The sequence below is a fragment of the Podarcis raffonei genome, chromosome 4 (assembly GCF_027172205.1).
Source record: "Podarcis raffonei isolate rPodRaf1 chromosome 4, rPodRaf1.pri, whole genome shotgun sequence".
Lineage (NCBI taxonomy): Eukaryota > Metazoa > Chordata > Lepidosauria > Squamata > Lacertidae > Podarcis > Podarcis raffonei.
Genome location: NC_070605.1, coordinates 97,838,677 through 97,857,082, shown reverse-complemented (window position 1 = coordinate 97,857,082; position 18,406 = coordinate 97,838,677). Strand labels below are relative to the sequence as shown.

Here is an 18,406-nt window from a genome sequence, read left to right as displayed (position 1 = left end):
AAATAAAAAGTGCACAAATCTTCTCCAGCAAGTGACAAGTCTCCAACAAGCAACTGGCTGAGTCTGCAGGAAGACTTACAGAAGTGGGCAGAAGAAAAGGCACAAAGCACATGCTTAACTGTTCACATTGCAAATTCTGCACAGTAGTAGATAAACTAAGGATTTATTCAAAAGTTGGTGAAGTTTATGTTTCCTGCAAAGTTTGTTGCTGCCTATTCCTTACCATTTGTTTTTGCTGCCCATCCTTTCCCATCCACCTTCCAGAGGAAAGTCTGTCTACATGGTCCTGATCAAGCACACAAAGGGATGCAAGAGCCAGCCAGAGCTGTTAAAAAGAGGACAAGATCAAATTATTTTTTAGAGTGCGGTAAGCCATATTAATCCTCGGAATTAAGCAATGAGTTTATATTGATGACTTAAACATAACCATCTTCAAACTGTATTTTCTCTAGCAACATGCAGAAGTTCCGCAAGAAGAGTAATGAACATTTAAGATTTTTTTTAACCCAGCATAAGCTTTTGTAAAAGGCATTCAGAATATATTGCAAACAGCTTATATATTCTGTACCTCACACCTGATTAGCAGTTATTTTAGAATTTTAGGAAATTTAGTACTATTCTAAAGAGGTTTTCGTTTTCCCTGCAACCACTGTCATCTCCTTTTCAAAAATATCATTTAGCCACGCATACATAACTAAGTTGCCTCATATTAAACTGTGTGACATTTATATATACCTTCATTCTTCTGTGAAATACTGAATTTATGGTCAACAAAAGGTTTTAACAAAAGGAGGGGACGGTGGCATGAGAGATCCAACAATGTTGTGTAGCTATTAAAACTGATAATTCCCTTTTCGTATACAAAGCACTATCTCTGCACAAGAAGTAGCTTTTTCAAACTCGTAATATTACACACAGAACACAATTCCCAGCAGATATGTACTTGGAGGAAAATCAAATTTGTTAGCAATGGGAATATAACAGAAAAGTTCTGCAGCAGTAAATATAATCAGATCCTTTTGTTATTATCAGTGTTTCTCCTTTTAAGATCATCATTATTCTTGTACAGGTGATATATATCAAGAAATACAATTTACTCAAGGAAAAAGCAATAGCCCACACAAATAAACCAAACACAAGAGACAAAAACCTTAGGTGGCTAACCCAGGTACGTGTAGATGTCCCTGGCGAAACCTCTCCAATAAGCAAGATACAATGTGTAACAGAATAACCAACTGTTCTTACCCTGGTTGTTGCAATGCAACGCACTGGTGACCTGAATTCTTCCTCCATTTTGGTCAATGCAATGATTGTTTCAGCTATAGCGTTTTTTGTCACACGGGACCAAGCTTCAGACAAGTGACCCTGTGGAAGAGACACAACTTAGACCGAGCCCTAATATAATGCACTGTGCAGAAATGTACACTAAAACTGCAGAACGGTCGCATCTCGTGCGGGGGTTACGTTCCAGGGATGCAATGTACAGTGGTGCCTCGCAAGACGAAAAGAATCCGTTCCGCGATTCTCTTCGTCTAGCGGATTTTTCGTCTTGCGAAGCAAGCCCATTGACAGCTTAGCGGATTAGCGCTACAGCGGTCTAGCGGCTTTTCGCAATCAGCTGTTAAGTGGCTTATCAGCAGAACAGCTGATAAGCGGCTTAGCGGCTTAGGAAAAGGGGGGGAAAAGCGAAAAAAACCCGCGGGGACTCGCAAGATTTTTTCGTCTTGCGAAGCAACCCCATAGGGAAATTCGTTTTGCGAAGCGCCTTCAAAACGGAAAACCCTTTCGTCTAGCGGGTTTTCCATCTTGCGGGGCACCACTGTATATGCAAAAATGCATATATCCGAATTCCCCCGGCAAGACCAACTTTACCTTTCTGGAGTCTGCACTGAGTGGGCTTTGCTCTGTTAGCAAGGCAGAGAGCTCAGAAAGGAAAAAGCTTGTCCAAAAAAGCAAGGGATTGGTGGGGGCAGAGGAGCTGCACACTTATCGGCTCTGAACATTGCCTGCCTTGGGTGCTAGGTGGCAATATTCACCCATGGGATGATGGCCAACAACCATGGAAAACAGTGAATTCTGCATGCTACCACTAGGTGGAGCTCTAGTCCCATCTGATGTGGTCCTTACATGCAGGGAGAAAATAACGCTTTCTGAAATTAAAGGGAAATCTCAGTGCAGGGGAAGGAGGGTGCAGGGACCAATTCGGCACAAGAACAGCACAGTACGCTAAGATGCTGGAAGCTTACGGCAGCCATGTCTTTAATGAGCTTAATAATGATCTCTGAAATCTGTGTTGGTGTTGAGCCCTTCATCCACCAGTGGCTTTCACCTCGTCGAAGATAGCTGGAAAGGGGAAAAAGCAAACATATATATGTATAAAATCAGCATTAGAAAGAACCTGAGAATACAATACAGCCATACCTCGGGATGCGAACGTGATCCATGCGGGAGGCACGTTCGCAACCCGCAGCGCCGTGTGTGACGCGATTTGGCACTTCTGCTCCTGCGCAAAGCATGATTTAGTGCTTCTGCACATGCGTGAGCGCCAAAACCTGGAAGTAACCCGTTCCGATACTTCAAGGTTCGGTGCGGCCCGTAACCCAAAAACGCGCAACCCGCAGCGTTCACAACCCGAGGTATGACTGTATTGAAATGAAATGCATTTTGCCGTCTTTGAGAACACAATGTTTGACATCTTTTTAAAATAGGGTTGCCATATTTCAAGGGGCAAAAATTCAGGCACCAAAGGTTGTTGAGCTTTTTTTAGGGCAACCGCCCGATAGCCCCTCCACCGCTGCTGCGTCCAAATCCGGGTCACTTGAACCAGAACCAGAGCCCAAGCCACCTGCACCAGAGCCCAGGTTGCCCACGCCATAGCCCAAGCCTGAACCAGAGCCGCCCACACAAAATTAAAACCAAAAATCCAGGACATTTGCTTTAAAATGTAAAATTCCCCCCTGATGGGCATGTAGGACCCCCAAAAGAGGAGATATCCGGCAATTTCCGGATGTAATTTTTGAAAGGGGACATTTTAATTCCCTGTGCCGTGATACTGAAAGAACATTAAAAGAGTGCAACATCTACTAACCTGGAATTGAAAATCATTGGTAATGTAACTGTAGTAACTCCTTTGCCAGCTGCAGTGCCAGCTGTGCCAGTGATAGTGGTTCCTTTGGCTTTCAGCTGTACAGTGAGTGCTTTGGCAATGCAACCCAGGAACATGTCCAAGATGCCCAGCTTATTCCAGTCTCCCTTCTCTGTTGAATGAATGATATCGCTTATATCTGCTGGGGGCAGCGCCTTGACTCCTATGATACTAGCCAAGCGACTAGGGGTGACTTCTGGCAGCACACGCCTAAGTAAGGAGGTCACCTAGATGAAGCACCCAGGAAGTTAGTCAACATTTTCAGTGTCTGAGTTAATGTATCAATTGATCATTATAAACAACTTCAACTAAATTTGACTACGATGCCTCTTTATACCATATGAAAATTTTCATTTTGCACTAACCTGCCTCTGTACCCTGGGTGAAGCAGTATGTAGCAGCGAGAAGAGATCTTGAAGCAACGTCAGTTGCTGAGCCAAGTACTGACGCCCTACGTTAGAGCCACTCAGTGCCAGCACCATGGACAGCAGCTCAAAACAATAGGCATCAGAGGCGGCATCCTCGTCGCTAGGCTGAGAGTTTGCGTTCTCTTTGCTAGAAATTGCATGCTCCCATTCTTCCCGAACACGAGTCGCTTCCATTCGGATAGCCTGTACAATATGAGCGCAAACCTAACATGGGGAAAACAGGAAAAAGTAATTTAACTGCAATCAACCACCTCATGACTCCAGTGCAATTAAGCTGATTTATAACTCATCAGTGTTTTAATTGTGATGCCATGATCAAATTCCATACGCACATCATGCCGTGCAAAAATAAGCCTTATGCCCTTCCCACCACATCAGAACATTTTGCGGGATTACACTGTGCCTAAGTCATTCGATGAAGAAAGGGACAATTTGCACATGCATAGGCTTCAGCTGACACAAAATGTTCTAGATGTTAAGTCCAGGGCTTGCTCTTTTGGATCGCCACGTGTATGTGGTGTATCTGCAGTAACTTAACAAATGGTCCCTAAATTAATTTGTAAAACACAAACGTTTTGATTTCTGCTGAGTAAATTACCTGGCCCCCACCCAAACTGTTTTTGAATTGCTCTGCTGCTTATATCCCCAGAAGTTCCTAGTTTGCATTTTCTTCTTTCTAAAGAAACAAAAACCTGCTTGACCCCTTTTGCATAAATGTGGGATAGTTAACATGTCCAAGCTAAAAAATGCTCAGCAGCCACCAAACTCTCTTTCTTTCTCCCAACCACTTTCTGCCCTCCTCTCCCCAATGGCTGCCACTTCCCATGCTGAACCTCCCTCTCTCTCCTGTGCCCAGGAGACCACATATCCAAGGGTGTGTAGAATGCTCAAAACTATAAAAGGCTACTGTAGTAAACAAACCTGCTTTTGCAAATTAGTCAGTTTACTTCTGCTGAATATAATTCCAACCATGTGCTCTTTCAGGTCTGCATCCGAAGTTGCCTTTAGATGGAAACATTAACATTTGATGTGAGCCTATGTTCCACGGTTTGATTTTTGTAACATGAAACTTAGAACAATTTTGCTTTCCTTGCATATGCTGGCATTTACGAAAACAGAATAACTAGCCAAAATAAATTCGCTGAAGAATATATACATATCACACATTTTTTCCCCTTAAAGAAGTTGTCAATAATACTGTCCTGGTTTTTTTGTAAGAGTTTAATACTCTATGAAGAACTGAGCTCCCAAGTATGTCTTCGACGTCAGAGACAGAATTTTGCCTTGGGAGAATCTGGCATATTGTGACTTACAGTGCAATTTTAATAATGTCTACTTAGAAGAAATTCAGTGGGCTATAAGGGGGTTACTATTGCACCCAGAGACTTCCACGTCTACTTTTTTGGGAAATGGGAACATGAGTGATCATTTGTTTATGTAGGACCTTCTGGCAAGAAGAATCGTAGCTGCTTTTTGCAGGACCTGGATATTAACACAGGAGTTCCTACTGTTAAAGCAATAAAATACTGTGCAAGTTAAAACAATCTGCTTTACTTGCAGATAGTGCTTCCATGCATTGGCTTCCTAGTGAACTGCTTTTTGCAACAAGAATTAAGAAGAAACTGGGATGTAGATGTGGACTTTAAATAGTGGCTGTTAATCAGAACAAAACATTAATAGTGAGGCTGCTCCAAGATTCAACGACTGGTGAATCAATGCATCTGAAATAAATAAATGGCTTACTATGAATCTTGCCAAACATTCCCTGACTATTGTTGAAAGTTAAGTAATCCCAAAGAAAGTCTATATTTCCAGCATGTAGGTAAACATTCAGCATTACTAGCAATTTGGCGAAACCACTACTGAATTAAAAGGAAAATCTAGGTCAGGGAATTCAGTCCAACATGGCAAAAGTCAGAAATTGACAGAACTTTCATTACTAGTTTTAGAATCATAGTAATGATAGAATACAAATAAATACATTGTGTACTTTTTCTTCTCCTTCAGGTGAAGACAGCAAAGCTTTTTCTTCCTGTTCTGGTGTTGGCTCAGCATCTCCAGATATGAGTTTTCCAAAGACCTATTAGAGAATGGATAAAACAACAGTAGAAGAGTTACGTACAAGCTTTTATGCAGCTGCATTAACCGTTTTAAAATATCTATGTGCAGTTCATAGCAGATACCCAATATTCAAAAATAAACACATGCATAAAGCTCCCATAGAGTCTTTCATTGAAACAGCTTCAGATAGAACTTCAGAGACAGAATTACACAAAAGTCACTCTTAGATTATATGTCTAATTTACAGCACTAAACATGAATTGTTGTGATGTAATTCAGTGTCTCACCTGAGATGTAATAAGTCTGAAGACCCGCAGTGTCTCAGCTTCACAGTTCCTTTGCTGAGCTACACTTGCTGAGATCTGGCCTGCTATCTTGATGCTTTCGCCATCCTTCCATCCCAGCACTTTCACTTGCCTAACTCTGAGAGTGTTCTCTGGTCCCTTTAATTCAATTTTGATGATGTGATTATCTCCACCAGGAAGTTCACTGGTTACCCAGCCAATATGCCTTGAATCCAAGTCAACCTAGTACACAGGAATGTAAAGATGGATTTGTAAGGTGGGGGGAGGCACACATACAACTAATGACTTGCCTTTACAAGTAACTGGTTCAAAAGCCAATATTTAAAAGTCTGATTCACGCATCCACATTCAACAGTTGAGGGCTTGGCATGTGTGAATGGGTTATCACCACAGACAGAGCTTTCAACCCAACCAACGTCAACTCAAAACAACTGCTAATATGAATTAGATTAAAAATGGACCTTCCCCTCCTCTCTGTACACAGGACTGGGCAATTTAAAACTGTAACAGTATTCAGCTTCTGCAGCCACCTGATCCTTTATTACAGGCACGTATAAGGGGCAAAATGCAAAACATAAGGAGGTGGAAGGCATTCGTTCATTTCCCACATCTCTATTTGTTTCTTCCAGAGACATAGTACAAATATGATGAAAGGGCATCTAATGTTCAGTTATGGAGATTTTGTAAAACAAGTCCCTTGAATGGCATGGTAAATGCATATTACTCCTGCAAAGAAGCCAAATAGAATGAAAGATTTCTGCCACCACCAATATGCTGTGCCTAATGGTAGTCAGATCCTATTACATAATCAGCATGCTTGATTGAATTTTGATGCTATCTTATTTATACTGTTTTCATTGAGCTGTTGTATGTATCACACTTTTACTGTATGTTTTTTGTAACATCTATTAATGTTGTTCATTGCTTTGGGGCTGCAGGGCTGTGAGCCAAACAAAGCAACTATAACATTCCAACTAGTACCATATATTCTTTAAGAATTAAAATGTACTCTTCTTCATAATTAAATTAGTTATTTACCTGCTTTATTCTGCAAAGATCTTCTACTGTCTTGCCTGTTAAAAAGGTCATCGAAGTCACTTTGTTCTACAAATGACAGAATGAAGCAAAAATAAAAAGACGCTTTCAAATGTGTTGAGAATACTAACAACACAGCTTAAAGTGCAGGACATGAATATATGTAATTTTATAAAACTAGATAGTGAAGAAAAGCAGAACTGTGACAGCCAAACAACTTTAAAGCTCAGCATTTTCACTTCATGTGGGAAGCTATCAATTCTATATTCTGTCAACTCACTTCTCTAGGTCTGTGCTATATGCAGGATGATGTATAAGGGATTCTCTTTTTGAATGCACGAACCCTGCATTTCTGAACCAAGGATTTTATAACTCAATCCTATGGGTTGCATTCAAAGTAGTAACTAAATTAAAGTAACTTAGCAGCATGCTTGTTCCACTGGCGAAATGCTTCATGACAGTCGTAGACTGCTGTGCAAGAAAATGCAGGAGCAGTGTTTGCTGGTAACTTCACTGCACAATGCATTTACAATAGTGCAGCTGTTGCATTGGACTGCTCTGTTCACCCATCCACTGGCTCAAGAGCCCTTGCAGAAGTGGACAGAGAACGTTTGATACAGTTTGATCTAACTATTTTATAACTACACTCTCTACAGCAGTGCAAATTTATGAGAATATGCAAGTTCTGCTATTCTTTGTTTCAACAAAATTCATGCAGAAATATGACACAGAATATGATTTACCCCAAGATCCCGTGAGTTGTCAACATGGACAGACACATAGCGAGCATTAATTCCTTTGACGCAATTAATGGTAATGTTTTTAGTCTTATTTTTATCTTCATCTCCAGATTCCCAGAAGGTTTCTGTTGACCCATCCGTCAAACTACCAATCATGGCTGGGCGACTTGACGTTTTAATATCCACAATGCTGGTTAAGTCTTTTAGACAAATCACTATACATGATTCCTGTCAAAACAGTGGAGTTTCAGAGTCAAAGAGGTAAAAAAAACAAAAATCAAGCAAAAAATTATGTCACTCCTGTGGTACAAACCATTCTTTCTTGATTAGTTTAAATGAAGAGCAGATATGAAATGAGACAGTGATTTTGAGTTTGAAGGTTCTCTTTAAAAAGTAAAGTAAGAATAAAAACACTGTTTCTATTAACATGTGTCTAGATTAGACGACTTTGTCCATGGAGTTTTCTTGGCAGGGATACTGGAGTGGCTTGCCAGTTCCTGCTCACTGAGTGCTCACTGGAAGGACAGATCCTGAAGCGGAGGCTCCAATACTTTGGCCACCTCATGAGAAGAGAAGACTCCCTGGAAAAGACCCTGATGTTGGGAAAGATGGAGGGCACAAGAAGAAAGAGACGACGGAGGATGAGATGGTTGGACAGTGTTCTTGAAGCTACCAGCATGAGTTTGACCAAACTGCGGGAGGCAGTGGAAGACAGGAGTGCCTGGAGTGCTCTGGTCCATGGGGTTACGAAGAGTTGGACACAACTAAATGACTAAACAACAACAAGACTAGACGGCACATCCAAAATCAGATGCAGCTTACCTGACACCATTTAGCCACACATCACAACTTGCATTTCCTCCCATAGGTCTACACCAGAGGTTTTCAACCTTTTTGAGTCCATGGCTCCCTTGACCAACTACATTCTTTCTGGAGCACCCTTGTGGGGCTCAGGAGGTCAGTTATGTCACCCCTTGCCTACACAGCTAGCAGCCTCTCATCCTTTTTCGAACACCGTCCCTTGTGCCGTGATCCCTCAGCCTCCTTTCCTCTCCCTCTCTCCTTGGGAGTCCTTCAGGCAGTTGCTGCCACCCCTGGTCTCTGACCTTGCCCCCCCCCACCCCAAAGAGAGGGGCCTCCCAGAGGCATCATTCGCCTGTGGAGCTTGTAGCCAGGGCTGCTGCAACAAACAGCTGTACAAGCCTTTGGGAGGCAGAGACGCAAGAGGGCATCCGAGGATGGGCATCCCTGACCATCATTCAAGGCACCCCAGGGTGCCGCGGCACACTGGTTGAAAACCACTAGTCTACACATATGGGAAAGATCAGCTTGTGAAAATGAAGTACTTCTGAAACTTCATTTTAAGCGAGTGTATGCATTTCTGATTAGTAAGATATGCTTATCTATTGCCTCCCTGGAAACTTGGGAGATGCGACTTACCTGACTAATAGCTTCAAAGCCAGACTGGATACTGATACTAAAGCTTTCTTCACTGTCTCCATCATCAGATTTGGACAGAATGTTGTTAATGTGGTGAAACACATTGCTCTGGTGCAGAAACTGGTGATCCGATTGCTTGAATTTGAGGCTCCAGCATCTGAAAAAAATAAGTTAATAAGCACCCTTCTTCAGTTTAAATGCATCTAATGAACCATGAACAGACCTTAAGACTCTGAACAGGCAGCCCAGGCTCTACTAAGAAGAAATGCATTCCATTATTTGCTGAGTTCCCATGTCTATCTATGTGGCAAATAAATGCCTTTTAACTATCTATCTATTATCTATCTATTTATTGTAACATGAAATGTAGGCTATGAGATATACAGAATATACAGTATGAAATACATTAAAGAAATTCCTGTTTCCATTCTGTATCCCTTTCATTACTAAACGTATGTGTAAATATATATATATTTCTTTTTACCTATTATTGTGACTTCCCTCCACCACGGCTCGACATCCTTTGTTATATTTTAAAACTTATCATTGTGTTATATATATTAGTTACACTGACCCCAGGAACAATCTTACAATAGTTTTATCACACCTTTACGAACTTAGTCCATGCATATCAATAAATTTGTTTTCGAACAATGTTTTGTCATATATTCTTCTAAACAAGTCCATTCCTTCTTGAGTTTTTGATTCAACTGAAATCTGATGGCTGCTGTCATTTTAGCCAACTCTATGAATTCACATAGCTTGTTTAACCACTCCTGTATTGAGGGGACAGTGTCCCCTTTCCAAATTTTGGTATCAGTAACCTGGCAGCAGCCGTGGTGTATAAAAATATTCTTTTCTTATCTTTTAACTTATGTATCTCCAAGCAGAGGCAACAAGTGTGTAAAATATTCACCCATCCAGTCGTGGAGCGGCCCCCGCCTGCGCCTGGTGCGCACCAGGGTGTGCGTAGGAGGCGCCTGGGGATGGGGCATGCCGTGAGAGTGACCCCTGAACCACTGCACACTGAGCCAGTGTGGTGCAGTGGTTCAGAGTGGTGGACTCGTAATCTGGTGAACCGGGTTTGATTCCCCGCTCCTCCACATGCAGCTGCTGGGTGACCTTGGGCTAGTCACACTTCTCTGAAGTCTCTCAGCCCCACTCACCTCACAGAGTGTTTGTTGTGGGGGAGGAAGGGAAAGGAGATTGTTAGCCACTTTGAGACTCCTTAAGGTAAAGGTAAAGGGTCCTCTGACCATTAGGTCCAGTAGCGACCTACTCTGGGGTTGCGGCGCTCATCTCGCTTTATTGGCTGAGGGAGCCGGTGTACAGCTTCCAGGTCATGTGGCTAGCAGGAATAAGCCACTTCTGGCGAACCAGAGCAGCGCACGGAAACGCCATTTACCTTCCCGCCAGAGTGGTACCTATTTATCTACTTGCACTTTGACGTGCTTTCGAACTGCTAGGTTGGCAGGAGCTGGGAACAAGCAACGGGAGCTCACCCCGTCGTGGGGATTCGAACTGCCGACCTTCTGATCGGCAAGTCCTAGGCTCTGTGGTTTAACACACAGCGCCACCCGCGTCCCTTTGAGACTCCTTAGGGTAGTGATAAAGTGGGATATCAAATCCAAACTCCTCCTCTTCTGCTACAAATCCAAACTCCTCTTCTTCTGCTACAAATCCAAACTCCTCTTCTTCTGCTACAAATCCAAAGTCCTCTTCTTCTGCTACAAAGCAGGGCGCACTCATAGCCACGAGCAGGCGTGTGCCCTGAGCCTTGAGATCCCAGCGATGCTTTTGTGAGCAGCGCTGGGCTCACAGGGAAGGCGTCGTGAGCAGTTATGTCCTTCACACTGCGCACTCTGGCAAGTGCCCCAGCCCCAGCAGCTGCTAGCAGTGCCATAGTGCTGGGTTCACTATGGGGCAGGGCACTGTGTTGCGTCCCCCCTCAAACTGTGCCTGGGGAGATGGCCCCCTCAGCCCCTCCCCCGCTACACCACTGCACCCACCTGAGATTCAAGACTAAGAACAGAAAAGACAGGGAAGGGCCTAGAGGCTAACAATACTTGAAGGATATTAGATGTCAGTTCCATTAATGTTTGTCTCTGAAAGTAACGAATGAGGTCTTACATTAATATGGGCTAAGTAAGTACGGCTGAACAAAAGGAGGTGTGTTTAATTTTTTTGTGGGGAGGGGACACACCAGTCTTTGCAATATGCAACACACACTCTACCTGAATGAGCAGGTTGGGAAATGGTAGGAAAATGTTTACATATTCCAGCATTTGATCCAGCTTCCTGGTCATTACACAGCCCAATCTGAATGAAGACTGCTCAAGAGCAAGGGCAATGACATAATCACATAGCCAGATGCAAGTAGTAGCCAATGGAGTGTCATCACAATCTGCAATTTGTTGGTATTGATTCCGCAAGAAGCCTGCTTTTGTTTTTTGAAATGGTGCCAGAGCTGCAGATCAGAAAGAAGGTAACTGCAGTACTGGAACAAGGGATTATTCTCCATATATCCGGACAAGTTTAAATCTACATTTATACCTGCTTGGAGGCAGGAAGGTACATGAAAGAAGTAAACCATTTTTACTGAGTTTTAAATACAGGAATCCTGATCAGTCAATGTACTCAGCTCTTACAAGACAGAAGCAGGATTCTATGGTTTCCTATTGCTCCAAAATGAAAGCAAAAAAACTTGTGTTAATATGTCCAGTATAACAAATCCTACCAATTACCTTGTGAAGCAACCTAATTCTGGGCATTTGAATGCTGCATACTGAAATGTGCCCAGCCACATACAGAGGAGGTGCCTAAATATCTGAGTAGGTAGATTTTTCCCTAAGGTAAAGGTAAAGGTACCCCTGCCCGCACGGGCCAGTCTTGACAGACTCTGGGGTTGTGCGCCCATCTCACTCAAGAGGCCGGGGGCCAGCGCTGTCCGGAGACACTTCCGGGTCACGTGGCCAGCGTGACAAAGCTGCATCTGGCGAGCCAGCGCAGCACACGGAAACGCCGTTTACCTTCCCGCCAGTAAGCAGTCCCTATTTATCTACTTGCACCCGGGGGTGCTTTCAAACTGCTAGGTTGGCAGGCGCTGGGACTGAGCAGCGGGAGCGCACCCCGCCGCGGGGATTTGAACCGCCGACCGTTCGATCAGCAAGCCCTAGGCGCTGAGGCTTTTACCCACACCGCCACCCGCGTCCCTAGATTTTTCCCTACTTTTGCTCTAAATGAAAAAAGGCTATACACACACACACACACACACCTTCTTCTCTCTGCTCAATTTTTTAAAGGAGATTTTCTGTATCTAGCACCTACCTCAGAGCCATCTGTTGCAATGAACTTCCACTTGGGAGAGACATCATGAGGTCAGAAATGGTCTGTAGCAAACGGTGGAAAGTATGGGGCAAAGGATGAGCTGCTTCACCAGCAATCACTATGTCGGACAATGGATGCTCACAAACTCTTGTATCCTTTTCCTGAAATTCAAATTGCGCAAGTTACATCTGAAGAGCTACCCTCTTGAAGTAAGGGCACACCCAGGTCTAGCTGTTCTCATTATGTTAACCATTTCCCCAGTATATATTCAGGATCTGAGGCTTTCAAAATTCTATATGCAGAACTTAATAAAATTAATAGGTGTGTGCTTAATTACACACCCACATATATTGCAACACGATTCAAGATGGTTTGTTTTTCTGCACTGCAATTAAGATGAGGACTCTGACAAAAGGCACATGATTTACCTTACAGTTCTGATCAATATTAAGTCAATATTCTTTCTATTTTTGTTTTGTCTTCTATAGAGAATGCTGTATACTTTATGCTTTGCTGGTATAAATTGGTCATTGGTGACAATGAATTCAGATTAAAAATAATCAAAACTACTTTCCTTACAAATGTTGTACCCTGCCTGTTAAACAGAAAACTGATGCAATTCTGGTATTTTATCTTCACTGAAACACTGTCTTCACAGGCATTATAAAATCTGCTGAGACAATATTAGGTGATTGGGAAAAGGTGATGCACTTGGTTCCATAGTACATCATCACAGTGAACTAAGTTGCAAGCACTTCAACTTACTTGTTCAGCGTTTTCTTTGTTTGCTTTGTTCTCTTCATCCTCTTCTTCCTCTGGTTCCACAGGGGCAGGAGTTAGAGAAGCCACAAAATGCCATAAAATATCATGAAGAGATGTTGTTTGAATGACATTGCAGAGAAGCCAGTTAAAAGCCTAGAAATATAAAAGTTGCAAAGTTTAAGTGCAGAGGAAAACTGGAGGGGAGATTCCAAATTTCAGAGGATGCAATAGTATTTTGTAGAAAACACGTGCAGTTTATGCAATCCATGATAGTAAGACAATCTAGACACATGTAGGGCACTGTTATTTTGTTTACAGACATTTGCAGTTAGCTGGCTGATGATGTAGTAGTAAGAAAAACAGAAAGTTAACTCATGGGAGTGACAGGTGCTGAACTGAAATGCAAGTAACTGCATAAACTGCATGTACTGGTTGTTAGTCACATTTAGAGAAAAGTCAGTACAGTGGAACCTCGTGTTATGGACGGTTCCGGTACTTCCTGGACGCAAGATGAAAACACGCAACCTGAAGCAGACGTATCATGAGGTTTGACTGTATTCTGATAGCAATGTATGTGCAAATAAGGCGGCTAGCTATGCAGAGGAACCAGAAATAGATAGCATTCTAGATATCTTAACCTAGCACACTCTTAAGCAAGTTTACTCAGAAGTAAGTCCAGCTGCCTACATTCACACATCACGATAAAACACTTTGGAAAACTAAAAATGCTATTACAAAAAGAATGAATTACTGATGTGACACTGATTCGGATGATAATTAAGGCACTAAATACCTCCATAGCAAACACCCGGCAAGCTGATTTTCTTAAAGCTTGTTTCATTGCAATTTCAAGTCCCTCCAAGTCATGATGTTGGATTACAAATGCCAGAACAGGCCACTGGAAATTTCTCTCTCCTTTGGAAAGAGAGCTGTGGGCGGAGATTAACCGAGAAAGTTCAGGAGATGGATGTCTCAGGAGAGAGGACCCCACTTCTATTTAAAAGCATAAAAATACGTACATATTAGAGAGTTAATAATATACTAAGAAGGTTAGTATATTAGTATTAATTTACTGAAAGCAGAAACTGTACAAATATCCTGTCCTACCACTTAATGCTAAACATTACTTGTTGGTTATACTGAATGGGTATCTTAATTCTCAGGCAAACAGTTCGGCTGCAACCTTTTACATTCATCAGATATTACACTTTGGCTGTTCAGGCTCAGACAGACACTGCTTTTGGATGTGCTGTGCATTGTGGACAATCAGAAAGCTGAACACTTAAAAGAGGGGGTGCCCATTGTGCATAATAGTGAAGGGGCTCACTGACTCAATACTGACCAAAAACAAAATTAAATGCAAAAGAAGAACACCACAGGGAGAAAATAAAGAAACAAAAGAAGAAGAAAAATGGGCCTAACTCATACTCTTTCAAAAGAAAAGTTTTTCCTGAAGGTGACGGCCAAGACGGAAGGAAGCAAGAAGGCACCAGCCATGTCTCTTTGAGAATGTGTTGTGATGACTGGGGACAGCCTTCATGCTAAAGCCTCTGTCACTTAACTAAAAAGTTCTGATCAGTGCTCTGCACCAGAACTCATATTTGGGATTGCACAGAAATCACAAAGAAGCAAAGTAGCATATACATCCACACAAATAGTTAAAATATTTTCACAGCTGGCAAAGTTTATATCCTTACCTGCATCTCCACTGTTGACTCTCCTTCTGGGGATAGCCTTTACTCGTGCAGGTAAAATGGAATGTTGTTTATCATATTCCGATGCAACGACTGAATATGACCTTTGAAAAACTGTGCGCTTTGCCAAATCTGTATCTGTGATGGGACTAGTCTCTAAACTAGAAAGATAACAGTGCATTAATTAACATCTTTATAGGCATATGCATTTTAGCAACCCAATAATTTAAATATATCTCCTAGTAACAAACAGGGAAAGCTCATGAATTCAATCAACTATTTCTTGCTCCTGGATTTCTAAGGTTTCCAAAACGGATTTCAAACCATGCATTTAGGAGTGAATCCTGATTAGCATTAACCATTGTGCAGATATGATTACAAACTCTGGTTAAGAGGCTTTTATATGGTAGAAGGCTTTAATTCAGGGATGGGAAGCATTATGTCTGTGCCGGCCCCCAGAAAATTACAAATTATCTTGCAAATTCTAAGATGTTCAGCAGCAGGGTTTCAGCTTATCTAGAATGAAACAATCAACGTCTTTATTTCTGACAAAATTATAGACTATATGAACCTTTTAAGAGTTTCTATGTCAGACATTACATTACATTACCATTTTTACTAGATTACCAGTTCCCTAAATGAAATATCATGAAGGTTAGTGCAAGAAATCAGTTTCTTCTTGAGCTTATAAAAAAGGTGGTAAACATAAATTGTTCTTCACACTATCCTTGCTTTCAGTAAGTGTAATAAGATGGTCTCTGGATGCTTTTCTCAAAGTAGTGTTATGAAGAGTTGCAAATAAATAAATAAATAAATCACAATTTAGCAGTTAGCACACCAACACATACTAACATACACATTGGAATACCTTGGTGGCATGGATTTCATGTTACTTTCTGGCTCCTCAAAGACATTAGGACTGGCATCAGGAGTAACAGATATATAAGGTGCAGGTACTGAAGTTGAGCGCAAATACCTCATCTCATCCTGAAAGAGGTTGTCGTCTTGATAGCCAACAAAGTTTTCATGATGATGTCTGAAAAGAATTAGACACCACATGTTATGTAAAGCCAAGGCTTTTTCGGTCCAATCAGTCATCAACCAATCATTTAAATGCATAAACCCAACAAAAATGATATATTACTATCAGTTTGCCTAACGGTTACCTAAACACACCTGGGACATAGTATTTCAACTAACTGTCCAAAGATACTAGCTCATCAAAACCATACCACTACACAGGCTAAATGTCTCAACCAAAGAAGCTTTCAAAATTATTAAATCTTGTTTTACAACTCCCCTTTTTCCTCATTTGAGAGGTAAAGGTTGAGTGGGATGACAGGCTGAGCAACAAGTCAGCAAGGTTCAAAATACAAACCTTGCAAGTGCCATCTGCATATGAACCCTTTTCCAAGGAAGGGAGGTTCAGCAGCAATAGGACTCCCAGCAAAGGATCTTACCTGGAAATTCAGTAAGATCTCTGGAGAGAATCCAACTGCTTCTCTTTGTGGAAGCAAAGACAAAATGGACTCCAGCCAGAATCTGTCACTTCCAGTATAGTCTATTTTCTTATGAGATTTTACATTCTATACCTTAAGAAGATATTCACTTCATCGTGCCCAATGAACTCTTAAAGTGGTCTGAATGCCATGTGATTGTGTGTGCACGCACACACAGTTCAGTGCTGCAAACAGGCTTCTTAAAGCACAGACATCAGACACTCAGAAATGAGCTAGAACTCTTTGGAAGAGCATTGACTGATAGGAAAGTATATATAGTAAAAAAATCATCAAGACACAGTTAACATGTGCTTTTAAAAACTTTAAAACCCACCTGTAGCCATGCTTGAAAGAGCTGAATGTTATTTACTGAAAATGATCTAACACACACAAAGGTAATGATTATAGTTAGTGATTCCAGTTAATTAACAGATTGCTTCTTTAAACTAGGAATCCTTGACCTAATAGCAATAATGATTACCCTTAACACCAATACAGTAAATTTTGAGTTTTAAAGTTATTGTTATCTCAAGACAAAGTAAATGCATTTTAGAAAAGCAGAGTTATTAATGATATTAAGGCACATTTGGGAGGGAGTCAATATGTTTGTTTATTGTTACCTTGCTAATGTCTGAAGATAGAGACAAGTCATTTTAACAGGAAAATCCTCCGAGATGCCTTCCTTGACGCTCGGAAGCTGTGACTGGAATGGTTTGGAAGGGTGGTAACACAGAATACTGGGCTCAGCTGCACTGCTCAAGGCCAGCAAGAACAATGCATTTGCTTTGATCACTTGATGGGCTTCCATTGTGGGCAAGGCACGAGGTGTCTTAACTTGCATTGGCTTTCTCCGAGACTGTTTGACCTACAGGGAGACAAATAATGCTACTTCATGACCATGGCAGTGGAACTTCAGGGTCCAACGAGAGGGAACAATACCCTTGCTAAGCATTGCAGCTTTAGCACCTTATACCAGACCTCCACTGCTTATACTTCACCCCTTCTTCACTACTCAACCAGCATGTGCAGGTGAAAATGGAAGTATGCTTCATGTTTGGACTTGATATCCCGCTTTATCACTACCCGAAGGAGTCTCAAAGTGGCTCACAATCTCCTTTCCCTTCCTCCCCCACAACAAACACTCTGTGAGGTGAGTGAGGCTGAGAGACTTCAAAGAAGTGTGACTGGCCCAAGGTCACCCAGCAGCTGCATGTGGAGGAGCGGGGAAGCGAACCTGGTTCACCAGATTACGAGTCCACCGCTCTTAACCACTACACCAAACTGGCTCTCTGTCCCTGTGAACTTCTGTTCCTGGTATCACATGGAGGACAATCTTGGCCTCTCAGGATAGCATCTCCCTCGGGCTTAGAACAGCTTATATGCCTTTGTAAGAAATTATTCTTGCATTCCACAGATACAACACAGAATTGATAGCAGAAAAAGCAACCCCTACTATAAATGCATAGTTTTCTCTCTTTCAGTGTCACATGAGGAAAATGGGAGCACTGAGCATTCAGTACACCCAAATGTGACAGCCCTGTGACTGTGGCAGATGACAAATGCAGGTCTAAGGATCACATTCTTTTCCCATTTTTGACTTTAGCCCAGTAAACAGCAGTACTGCAAGTAAGTTCATTAATATTACTAGCCCACTTTTTGTGTGGTCATTAGCCACTGTCTTGCCTGCCATATTTCTATTTCAGTCTTTTAATGGCATGGGCAGCCTGAAAGAAAGAACTATTTTCCAACTTATAAAAGCTTGCTTTCCTGGTCTTCTGAAAGCAATTCATACAAACAGTCAAGGAAATGGCCATTTACAATCTGGATGTAAGGTATACACGTGAAGTGCAATATTAGCTGCAAGATGTGCTTCCTGCAACCCCAAAGCCCAGCGAGTTCTCAGGCTTCCAGGTACAGTGGGGAATAATGCAGTCAGAACACACCTAGGTTGGTGTACGGAGAACAAAGGT

The 18,406-nt window shown here is 42.0% G+C and overlaps 1 protein-coding gene across 11 annotated transcripts in view; it reads right to left on the bottom strand.

Annotated features, from left to right (window-relative positions):
* The window catches only part of MYCBP2 (MYC binding protein 2), a 149,717-nt gene that overhangs the window by 12,399 nt on the left and 118,912 nt on the right, over window positions 1–18,406 (bottom strand). For 9 of the 11 annotated variants that reach the window (XM_053384624.1, XM_053384612.1, XM_053384620.1 and 6 more), the window contains 17 exons: window positions 17,057–17,301; window positions 15,806–15,973; window positions 14,941–15,098; window positions 14,037–14,236; window positions 13,247–13,396; window positions 12,482–12,642; window positions 9,155–9,311; window positions 7,718–7,942; window positions 6,978–7,043; window positions 5,922–6,161; window positions 5,555–5,653; window positions 4,495–4,575; window positions 3,511–3,777; window positions 3,089–3,372; window positions 2,247–2,343; window positions 1,246–1,365; window positions 224–325 (listed from right to left, as the gene is read on the bottom strand). In XM_053384624.1, coding sequence (XP_053240599.1) covers window positions 224–325; window positions 1,246–1,365; window positions 2,247–2,343; window positions 3,089–3,372; window positions 3,511–3,777; window positions 4,495–4,575; window positions 5,555–5,653; window positions 5,922–6,161; window positions 6,978–7,043; window positions 7,718–7,942; window positions 9,155–9,311; window positions 12,482–12,642; window positions 13,247–13,396; window positions 14,037–14,236; window positions 14,941–15,098; window positions 15,806–15,973; window positions 17,057–17,301 — 2,820 coding nt within the window. The remainder of the gene's footprint in view (window positions 1–223; window positions 326–1,245; window positions 1,366–2,246; window positions 2,344–3,088; window positions 3,373–3,510; window positions 3,778–4,494; window positions 4,576–5,554; window positions 5,654–5,921; window positions 6,162–6,977; window positions 7,044–7,717; window positions 7,943–9,154; window positions 9,312–12,481; window positions 12,643–13,246; window positions 13,397–14,036; window positions 14,237–14,940; window positions 15,099–15,805; window positions 15,974–17,056; window positions 17,302–18,406) is intronic. The other 2 variants (XM_053384616.1, XM_053384619.1) reach the window with 2 other exon arrangements.